The following is an 11,380-nucleotide window of genomic DNA, read 5'->3' as shown; positions in this document are numbered from 1 at the left end:
GGGGGTTGATGCTTGGTCCCTCCTCGAGCTATCCAACAAAGGCCGGTCGGGACAGCTGCTCCCAGTCCGCACCATTAAAAGATGTGGCGCAGGGGGATCTGGGGGTGGCGAGGTGCCAAAGCCATTCCACTTCAAAGGTCTGAGACGCTTCCTTCATTTGGGGCAGTAGAGTTTTACTGACGCTTCTCGCGGAATGACGCGCACGAGTGGCATTTTCCGTGCGGATCGATAAATCGAGATGCACCGTGAGCATCTTTCATCGACAGCTCAATGTGGGGATCGTGCACGTAACTAAGATTGCACAAAAGGTTGAGAACAGAGTGCACGATGCAAAAAAAAAAAAGGAAGTGGAGGAAACAAAGAGCTATCACTACAATATTTGTAAAATAAGCACGACTTTTTTTTATTTTAAATGCCGTTCTCGCAAATGATGTTATGCGGCGGATAACGTGGGAATAGTTGCGCACCAATCAGGAGTCGACAAACAGGGAGAACAAACGCATATGCAGCAGGCTCAGACCAACACCTGTCGCTTTCTTTGGATAAGGGCCCTTAATTCCCCGGCTGATTCTGTTTGGGCCGAGGGGCCGCCAACAGCAGCTGCCAACTGAAGGCATCGCGTTACATCCGCCCAACAGGCGAGACGGACGACCTGCTGAGGCTCGGACACAAATGCGAGCAAGAAAGTGGAACGGTCGGGCGCAACAAATTTCACGCAGACAATCAGGTACGCCTCGTGGAATCGAACGAGAGCACTGACAAGAACAACGTTCACGACGGAGCTTTGCTTCTAACGATGCTCATTTTTTGTTATCATGACATTTACAGACATTTAATCATGAAATGACTCCTTTTCAGATTGTAGATGTGCTCTGCCCTAATGTAATTAACTTTTATTGAAATCATGATATTTCTTTAGCTTATATTACCACAAATACATCACAGACTTGATGTCCAAATCAAGGGCCGGGGGCCAGATCTGGCCCGCCACATCATTTTATGCGGCCTGCGAAAGCAAATCAAGCATTTCAAGTTCCACGGTGCTTGCTAAAGTCTGAACCAAAATTTCACATTTTCATATTACATAATATCATATGTAATACACAATAACAGTTATTATGATTGACTTCTGATTTTAAAACTAGTTATTCAGCAATTTGTTGTGCTCTGTGTATGTAATATGCGTAGGCGATTAAAGATTTATAAGGTTTCCCAAAATTCATAAGGGCCCTCCCAGGGAAACCGTAACTACAATGTGTGTACTCATCAAAAATGAGTTTGACGCCCCTGTTAATGGATCCCAACTCATGCAGTTATTTATTTTTATTTTTTTTTGCAATCTCATCCTGGTGAGTGTGCCGATTGCTGCGACATGAATACAAACAAATAATTAGGACATGCAATACATACAATTTGCAATATGCCATATGTGCTTATTAAAGTATGTATTTTGTATGTAATGAGTCAATCTATCTATCTATCTATCAATCATTTGTGTGTGTGTTGTGTGTCAAATACACTCGTGTTTGGAACAATGCTCACAAGAGTACAATAGTACAGCTGCTACATTAAAGTAAATAATTATTCATTATTTTTGTTATTGCATTTTGTACATTAGCTTACTCTTGGAGAAAATAGCTTACCAGCTATCTTTTTACCATTATGTTAGAAAAGAGAGAGAGAGAGAGCACTTTTTGCGGCTCTAAAGTCCTTCATTCAGGCAGCAAAAAAAATGAAGCGGTCGTTGCCTTGACACACACACAAAAAAAAAATCTCCCATTTAAATCTGACCAGCTCTTGTGCGGCTGACCGGAGACAAAGAGCTACATGCCTATTGGCTGCCGCCGTGTGCGCCCTGTTGTCCCCCAGCAGGAACAGCTCGGCCCCTATTCACATGTAAATAAACCCCTATAAATACTAGTAACAACAAGTCAGCCGGCAACAGCAGCACGTCTCATTTGGATTGCACATTAAACACAAGCCAGGCAGCAGAGAGGGAGAGGAGAGGAGAGGAAAGCTCGACCAAGCAAACATGGCTCCTTCTGCTCGGCATAGCAAGACCGACTTTGGCGTGCAAGAGGAGGAGTGCTACTATGGCATCCGGAAGGTGGACAGAAAGGTACACGAAATGGAAATAGGAGGCTGCGAGGCACTGGGATGCAAGGCGACGTGGGAGTAAATATGTGGAAATGTTCATGTGTTGCAGACTAGGAAGCCTCTGGTGGAGAAGCAGAGGCGAGCTCGCATCAACGAGAGTCTGCAGGAGCTGAGGAGCTTGCTGGCTGATTCGGACGTGAGTACGCGCGCGAGCGCGCGCGCACGCACGCACACACACACAGACACACACGCGCGCACACGCACATGCGCGCGCTACTCACTTCACTCAAATGACACTCACATGCAGAATTTACAGTGAACTCCATTTCCACCCCCACCGCCCTTTTAACAGTTGCACTCCAAGATGGAGAACGCGGAGGTGCTGGAGATGACGGTGAAAAAGGTGGAGGACGTTTTGAAGAACAGAACGCAAGGTTTGGATGTCTCCGATATCATTCAATATAAGATGAAATAAGCAGTACTCTTTGAAACTGAAATCCGGGAAGGTGAAATGCAGTTCGTTGGTGTCACTCAATATGCGGTCAAAGAAACATGGCTCGTAATCAGTGACTGTCCTCAGTTGCATGGTTTGGATGAGATTAGTGATTTCCCAACCAGCAGGATGTCAGAGCGGTGGCCCGGTGGTCCAGTGGTTAGCACGTCGACCTCACAGTGCAGAGGTACCGTGCTCGATTCCAGCTCCGGCCTTCCTGTGTGGAGTTTGCATGTTCTCCTCGTGCCTGTGTGGGTTTTCTCCGGGTGCTCCGGTTTCCTCCCACATTCCTAAGACATGCATGGCAGGCTGATTGAACACTCTGAATTGTCCCTAGGTGTGAGTGTGAGTGCGAATGGTTGTTCGTCTCTGTGTGCCCTGCGATTGGCTGGCAACCGGTTCAGGGTGTCCCCTGCCTACTGCCAGAAGACGGCTGGATAATGGATGGATGGGATGTGAGAGATCATAAACTGATCTAGTTTCCCTTAATTGCTCACAAAATATATTTTTTTCCTACAGCAAGTGAGATATCTTTGATCAGAGCCACTCGATAGCAGAAAGTGCATGCTAGATGTAATCTTTTTATCCACTTTTTGTAAGATTTTTGTTTTAAGGTGCGCGTCGGTTAAGTAAAGGTTGGCAAACATTGGACCCGATGCCTGAGACCCCACTTTATCACGACTCGTCACAATATGAAAATATTTCGGACAATTGCCATGCTTCCAAATTTGTGGCAACCTGTTTGTTGAATGCAACATTGAGGAACTCTTGACATCACGAATCCAACAGATAACACTCCAAAACCCTTTAAGGAGCCTTTCCAGTTAGAGCTGCAAAATTGCATTTCATCTTTAGAGTTTCAGTAGGTATCATGTTCAGGCCTTGTGATACTTTATGCTCAAATAATGTAATGGCATGACAGATCAACACGGGTGGTGCAGGAAATAATCTAAATTCATCTAATATGTCTGATTAAAAAAAAAAGTTCATAACTTTGTTCATCTCTTTATGCTAGCGACATATAATGTCAGACAGAACCACGACATGCTCTTCCAAGCCTGTCCCCGTTAAAATCCAACAGAATAAGTAATAACTGCAAGTATGTCAACTGAGAGAAAATCCTCCTCATCCAGCGATCCCTCGCTCTAACGCGGTTCACGGAAATCGCTATTTCGCTGATTTTTTTTTTGTGCGTTTTTTTTTAACGCTTATAAACAATGACTTGCATTCTGCATCCTGATTGGCTAAGGCACTGACCAACGTGAACTGTCTCCGCACCTCGTTTTTGTACATACATAGCCCACAATGTCGACGAAACGTTCTGCACCTTGTTGAGTGGTGTGTCTTGAAATATTTTTGTGTCAAATTTTTATTTTATTTTTTCCACTACCTAAAATATACACTTATGTACCCAGGTATTAATTGTCAAGCGTGACTGGCATATGTATAAGTGTACTTGAGTGAGCAGCCCCCCCCCCCCCCCCCGATGGAAATTTAGCTAAATTCTATGCGTTAAACTGTCAATATGTGTATGGACTAAAAATATCTCCAAACTATCTTAAATGAAAGTCCAGCGGAGTTTTGACCAATTGAGTTATTCCCTAATCTCATTTGCTCCAACAGAAACAGACACGCTGAGCCACGAAGCAAGCGAGCGATTTGCAGCCGGCTATATCCAGTGCATGCATGAAGTCCACATGTTTGTGTCCACCTGCCCCGGCATCGACGCAACCGTGGCCGCCGAGCTGCTCAACCATTTACTGGAGTGCATGCCCCTCAACGAAGACCACCTCCAGGACATGCTGATGGATCTAATCGCGGACACGTCCGGGAACGCGGGCGGCACGTGGCGCGGAGGCGGAGACCCGCTTTGTTCGACGCTGGCCTCTCCCGGGGGAAGGAGCATGTCCTCCGGCACGTCAAGCGAGGACTCGTGCTCCGATCTGGACGACACCGATAGCGAGCACAACCAGAGCACTACGGAGGCTTTGGAAAACAGGCAAGCTTTGAGCACGCCCACCACAACCTACTCCAGGTCCATGTGGAGACCTTGGTAGGAGACTGCCGGTTTCCGCGAGCTGCATGGACCTGTGGGCGCCTTTGAACGGAATGAGGAAAAATTCCACCCCAAAACAAACACTTAATAATTACAAACGAACCGACTTTTCCTCCGTCACCTCATCCGTGGATTTCTATCTGGACTCCACAACTCACCTTCACAAGATAAAGACAAAATGACCCTGTGGATCCATGGGATGGTTCATTTTTTTTTTCTACTCAGTCTCATTTCAATTCCGGGAAATACTAAAGTCCACTCAATGCACACACCAACAAAAAGTGTTTGCAGCCGGCCGTTGGATTTTGCAGCTTCATTGTTCCGTTTGAAGAGTGGATTTTCCTTTAGGCACGTCAATGAAGTAGTGGTTAGCACATATGCTTCCTAATTCTGAAGTCCCGGATTCCAACCTCGACTTTGGGCTACCTGTGTGGCATTTGCATGTCCTCCCCATGCATGCGTGCATGTTTTTTTTATTTTATTTTTTGTCCAGCTTCCTCCCGCATTCCCAAAACATGTATGCCATGTTAATTGAATACTCCAGATTGTACGTGGATGTGATTGTGAGTGTGAAAGGTTGTTTGTCTACTTGTACCTTGCCATTGGCTGGCAACCAGTCCGGATTGTACCCCGTCTCTCGCCAAAGTCAGCTGGCATCGGCTCCAACCCACCCAATGATGACCCCAATGAGGAAAAGGAGTGTCCATAACACTGGTCAAAGGCAATTTTTAATCAGACATAGCTTTCCTTATGTGTCCCTATTGTATTTTTGACACTGATTTCAGAATTGTCTTTACCTTTCATCCAGTACATCCATTTTAGAGATATTTTCTTTTTTTGATTTGTAAGATTGAACTGTAAAATATGATGTAATTTATAGTTATGATGTTTCTGGAAAAAAAATCCACCTGTTGCTCAACCCAACCTTTAATTCAGATAAATATAATTATTATTACTATGAAAACCTGATGTGCTAAAGCACATGTGTCAAAGTCAGGGCCCGGGGGCCAGATCTGGCCCGCCACATCATTTTATGTGGCCCACCCACGAGAGCAAATCAAGCATGTCAAGTTCCAAGATGCTTGCTAAAGTCTGAACCAAATTTTCAAACTGTCATATGTAATCCACAAGAACAGTCATTATTTTTGACTTCTGATTCATCATATTGTTGTGCGCCATGTATGTAATATGTGGAGGTGATTAAACATTGATATGGTTTCCCAAAATTTATAACGGCCCTCCAAGGCAAACCGTAACTACAATGTGGGCCGCAACAAAAATGAGTCTTACACCCTTGTGCTAGAGGGGAAAAAACAAAAACAAAACAAGGGCACATTCGGGAATAAGTGAAAAAAGGCATTTCGAAAAGTTTACCTCTCATTTCAGATGAAAAAAATGCATTAAAAAATCTGTCGACCAGTGTTACTTTTGCATGGACGGATTTCCCTTGAGGGGGGCATGTGGCCCGATAACAACACTCTTCCTCACACTTACAGTTCAGCCACGGTGGACAAAATGAGGAATTGACCCCTGTTTATGTGAATAACTTTCATGTACTGTATATAGGATTTGTATGGGGAGAAGCAAGCTCTTTTAGAAAATGTAAGTTTGGCAGTGCCTCTGATTAATATAAATACAGTATTTTTAATGTATTCCATCAAGATTTGTAGTTTATCTGTCCTGTAAACTCCTTTAGAATGTTGTGTTGCTATCACGTGTAGATCACTGATTTGGATGAATAAAATATTTTAACGGAAATGGTTTAAGTGTATAAGTCATGTGACTTCATGTGAAGATTTTTTTTCACATTTCTTGTTTTGTGGGGAACTAGCTGTTGATGCGAAGATGTTCTTTACACTGCTGTGGGAGTCACAGCACATCCATTCTGTGAGTTAAACTCAGTGTTGTTTTTACTTTCTGCCTCGGCAGGCATGCACACAGTCAAAACAAATACGTCACACTGCTGGTTCAAAACAAGTTTTGCTGACAGCTTTGCATCCTTGACACACAAGCGGTTAGAACTTCACGCATTGTGCCAGACGTGGTGTGTTTAAACATAAAACAAAAAGGAAACAAATACCGAGTTTGGGGCTCATTCCATATGATGCCCAGCACTGCGTTTTCTTTGTAAGGCAAAATGATTTGCTTGATATGATTTTGAACTTGATTCCGGTCTGTTTATTGACTCTCTCTACGAGCTATCTCAAAACTGAGATCCACATTGTTCATTAGATGTCAGACTACATCAGTATGTAGATACTCTTGAACTGGAATTATTATTATTTTTTTAATTATGCTCATGTTATCCTTTTTTATAGCAGAAAAGAGATTATTATGTAAAGTGTTATGATTCAGGTGTCAAGTTATTTACTTACAATCTCACCATATAGTTAAAAAATGTAGTGGTTAAATGTTATTCTTGCTTTTGACCTGCTTTCATTTGAATTTGTATGAAAGTTGAATTCAGTTTTTTGTCTTCAGAGAATTGGATAAAAAGACTTGAAAATGAGAACACAGCGCAAGCCGTGGCTGGTGAGTGTGCGTTCTCCTTCGAACATCCTCTTCTTTGAGTCGCACCTCCTAGATGAGCTCATTGACAAAAAGCTGTGAAATCCTGTCTGGATTGTATGGACTGAAAATCAGAATGCACTGACAGCCGTCTTCTTCCTTGATGACAAAACCAAACAATTGTGAAAAACGCTCCGTAAAAACAAATGTGAGTCCATTTCACATTCCCCGAATTGAATGACTGAATGTTTGAATTGAATATACGGTGTCGGATGATCCTCCAGCCTTGAAAGTATTTAAGGCAAGTAATTAGCAAGGCTGAGCGGTGGAGGGGTGTGAAAGTGACAGGAAACACACGAGGAGCTCCAGTGATCAAAGCTGCGGCTGGCCATTTGACAGGGAAGCGTCAAAGCCTCGCAGAGCTGAAAAGAACTTGGAAAGGATACGGGTTGGCTCTGGTTCTTCAAAGACAAGGCACAGCCTTGCGCACGCGCAGACACAGACGCACAAGCACACACACGCGCGCACACGCGCACACACACACACACACGCACACACGCACACACCGAGGAAACAACATCACAAAGCGTATTAATACTTAAATAACGAAGATCTCAGGGCGGCCCGGTAGTCCAGTGGTTAGCACGTCGGCTTCACAGTGCAGAGGTACCGGGTTCGATTCCAGCTCCGGCCTCCCTATGTGGAGTTTGCATGTTCTCCCCGGGCCTGCGTGGGTTTTCTCCGGGTGCTCCGGTTTCCTCCCACATTCCAAAAATATGCATGGCAGGCTGATTGAACACTCTAAATTGTCCCTTGGTGTGAGTGTGAGTGCGAATGGTTGTTCGTCTCTGTGTGCCCTGCCATTGGCTGGCAACCGATTCAGGGTGTCCCCCGCCTGCTGCCCGGAGACAGCTGGGATAGGCTCCAGCACCCCCCGCGACCCTAGTGAGGGTCAAGCGGTTAGGAAGATGAATGAATGAATGAATGAATAACGAAGATCTCCTCTCACTTTAACCATACTTAATTTCATGAAATCGGCGCCTGTTTAGTTGAACACAAATCTGACAAACATACAGGAAGCTTGCATGACTTATTCTGTTGTAACGGATGTCAACCGGTGGATACACGGGTTTATTGTGCCTTCGGGCATGTCATGGAAGAGCATGACAATGTTCTGCTTGTCGCGATATATTGTTGGCCTACATATAAACAAAGATATATGTTGGTGTTTTCCGAGGGGCACCTCTGATGATCTTTCATTGCACCTTGGACGGGAATCAATGCTTTGCTGCTTCCCACTGTGGACATCCAGGTGTTAAAGCAGTAAAAAAAAAAGGTGCAGAGATGCAAGGTTCAATTCCGACTCCCACCTTCCTGTGTGGAGTTTACATGTTCTCCCCGTGCCTGCGTGGGTTTTCTGGTTTCCTCCCCCCACTTACCAAAAACGTGCATGGGAGGCTAATGGAACACTCTCAATCAGTGGTGCAAAACATACGGGCCGCGGGTCGGCACAGGTCCCCAAGGTTGTTCCATCAGGCCGGCGGGATAATTTAAAAGTGAAAAAATGCATAAAAGACACGGAATTAATAGTTTAATAAGGTGCAATTCATGGAGTATCCACTAGGGCACACAAGGTTTTGATCAGAGTAGAAGACAACATTGTTATGATCAGAGAAGAAGACAACAACCGCCTCATCTGTCCCTGAGACAGACCCAACACAGCAGATGTTATCAAGGACATGTGAATACTGTACTTTATCCTTTACACATTTAATAACATTCTCCTTTGTTTGTAAGGTGTAGGCAGGGATTAAATACATTTTATATGCACATGTGTAAATGGTTAAAAATTCCTTTCTTTATAAATCTCGTTTAATCCCAAAGTGCATTACTATATTTGTCAACACCTATGACTTGTTCAAGTTTTGTGACTTTGTACAATCGGTGGGATCAGTTGCACTGGATATATGTGATTGATTAAAATAAATTGCACATTTGTCTAAGGAAATCTAAGGTGCTTCATGAAATGTTTTGTAAAAGATATGTGTAGCCGGGTCTTTGAAAGACTGGACTGGACACAAAATAATTTTTAGGTGGGCTTTATTCCCGACTGAACAATGAAAAATTGTTCAGCATTAAGATGAAAGACTGAGATGTTAACTGAATTTTAAAAGAGGTCGAAAAGGGATCTAAGAGATCAAAGAAAATCATTTAACAGATTACAGACAATTACGCCACAATAGACAACAGCAGTGGCTTGCTTAATAGGAAAACAGAAATAAAAATACATTATTTACAAGCCACAATACTTCTTAGTGCAGAACAAATAATCATTACAACCCAATGTTTTGAGATGCAGCCACACTTACTCGATATGTTCCGGTTTGTTGGGTGTGTACAAAGCACGTGGTCAAACATAAATCATCTCCCCTCTAAAGAACAGATAACAGTTCATATAATTTACAGTAAAAAAACATATTTACATCTTATAACATTGCAACACTTACGCTGTACAGTTGTTCACACGACTCACTAGTGGTAGATGTCAAACTCCAACCCAAACCACTCCAGATATTGTGCTCTGAATATCGCCTTGGTTACGAGGACGATCATGGGTGTATCAAGTTGGGACCTACAGTGGGCACAGTTCAGCGACTACCCTCCTTTACGTGCATGTCACCCTTTCTGGTCTGATTCTCACACGCTGCATATGTTCCCGCGTGTTTTGATCTAGTGTGGCACTTAAAGTGACAGTGCTACTTTTGTTAAACAAGGAAGCCTTCACTACAAGCATCTAAGTAAGGTTCACCTGGTTACATATGTTCATTAAATTTCAACATTTTCCTAATGTTCTTGTGCTTCCTTAAACCAAAACAAAGGAAAGACTTATTATTTTGGTTAATCATAGCAGAGTATGGTATAATTTTAATGGTCCGGCCCACTTGACATCTACCGAGGCCGTATGTGGCCCACAATGTGAAATGAGTTTGACACCCCTACTCTAAATTGTACCTTGGTGAAAGTGTGAGCGCGGATGCTTTTTTGTATATATTAGCCCTGCAATTGGCTGGCAACCTGTTCAGGGAAAATACGGTAAATAAAAACACCTTTTAAAATGCATTATTATTTGTTCTCTTTAAAATTGCTGACTTCATAATGATAGTCTGTCGGAATAATGGAAGCAAATGTTCCTTTGAAATCTGCTGTCATTCCATACAAGTATATTTTGTTAACGTTTTGCTTGACTAACCAAATGCAATTTGGTGGAACAGGGTGAAAATGAAGATATTGATTGTTGACAGCTCAATGATTATTGACAATTGACAAAAGTATTCGCGGTCGAATGAGCACCCTTCCATGGAACAATTTCTCTCCACCACTGCCATCTTCTCAGTTCAATTAACTTTGTGTCGAACCAATCAAACAGGAGATAGGACTTGAGCATCTTTGCGAATCAGCTCAAGGGTGGTGGCCAGTGCATATAAGTTTTGTTTCAAAGGTCAGCTTAGTGAATGCAACAGTTGGCCTGAGAGAAATTTAACGGCCGCTAGGCAGCATATGGCGCTGAAAAGGATCCCTGGGGAGCCCGCCTGGCTACCCTCGACTGTCTTTGACTCTCATAGAAAAATCACTTCTTGCAGCAGCAGCAGCAGCCCAACTCGGGAACGACCTCCAAGCGGTGTTGGGCGTGCCTTTGGGCTATGAACAGTTCCCAGTCCACAGCCGACAATTGGGTCTGCAGGTACCCGAGTCGCTGCGGCTTTAGGAGCCGCTTTGGGACCCAGTTGGAGGTTGCTCAACAGCAACAGTAGCAGCAGGAGGCTGAACATCAAAAGCATATTGTATGTCGAGCAATCCGACCGGATTAAGAATGTTTTTTTTCCCCATTAACTCACTGAGGCATAAGAGTGGACAGTTGCAGACAGAAGCTTAAGTGACCTCATCATGGGCCTAAACGTCCGATTAACTTATATTTATTTTTCATTGATTGATTTGAATTCATTTAGGATTTTCTGTAATCGGCGGCATGGAGGTTGATTGTTTTACCACATCGGCAGAGTGCAGAGGTACTGGGTTCAATTCCAGCTCCGGCCTCCCTTTTCATCCCGGGCCTGCGTGGGTTTTCTCTGGGTACTCCGGTTTCCTCCCACATTCCAAAAACATGCATGGCTGGCTGATCGAACACTCTAAATTGCCCCTAGGTGTGAGTGTGAGCGCGTCTCTGT

The 11,380-nt window shown here is 43.8% G+C and overlaps 1 protein-coding gene and 1 long non-coding RNA gene across 2 annotated transcripts; one reads left to right on the top strand and one right to left on the bottom strand.

The window, feature by feature from the left end:
• Positions 1-1,770: 1,770 nt before the first annotated feature.
• On the top strand, positions 1,771-6,404 carry her13 (hairy-related 13). The gene is made up of 4 exons (XM_052079105.1): positions 1,771-2,119; positions 2,207-2,293; positions 2,450-2,531; positions 4,214-6,404. The coding sequence occupies exons 1-4, from the start codon at positions 2,033-2,035 to the stop codon at positions 4,645-4,647; spliced, it is 690 nt and encodes a 229-aa protein (XP_051935065.1). The 5' UTR covers positions 1,771-2,032; the 3' UTR covers positions 4,648-6,404.
• A 2,833-nt stretch (positions 6,405-9,237) lies between these two features.
• Positions 9,238-9,831, bottom strand: LOC127609308 (uncharacterized). The gene is made up of 2 exons (XR_007964527.1): positions 9,662-9,831; positions 9,238-9,586 (listed from the first exon to the last, which is right to left on the bottom strand). It is a non-coding gene; the product is annotated as an uncharacterized LOC127609308 (long non-coding RNA).
• Between the last annotated feature and the right edge of the window lie 1,549 nt (positions 9,832-11,380).

Source organism: Hippocampus zosterae, chromosome 10 (genome assembly GCF_025434085.1).
Source record: "Hippocampus zosterae strain Florida chromosome 10, ASM2543408v3, whole genome shotgun sequence".
NCBI lineage: Eukaryota > Metazoa > Chordata > Actinopteri > Syngnathiformes > Syngnathidae > Hippocampus > Hippocampus zosterae.
The sequence above is the reverse complement of the archived record's forward strand: the minus strand, read 5'-3'. Positions and strand labels throughout refer to the sequence as shown.

Coding starts and splice junctions, on each gene's coding strand:
- her13 (XM_052079105.1), top strand. CDS start 2,033: ATGGCTCCTTCTGCTCGGCATAGCAAGACCGACTTTGGCGTGCAAGAG. Junction 2,294..2,449: donor GCTTGCTGGCTGATTCGGAC/GTGAGTACGCGC, acceptor CCCTTTTAACAG/TTGCACTCCAAGATGGAGAA. Junction 2,532..4,213: donor TTTGAAGAACAGAACGCAAG/GTTTGGATGTCT, acceptor TTGCTCCAACAG/AAACAGACACGCTGAGCCAC.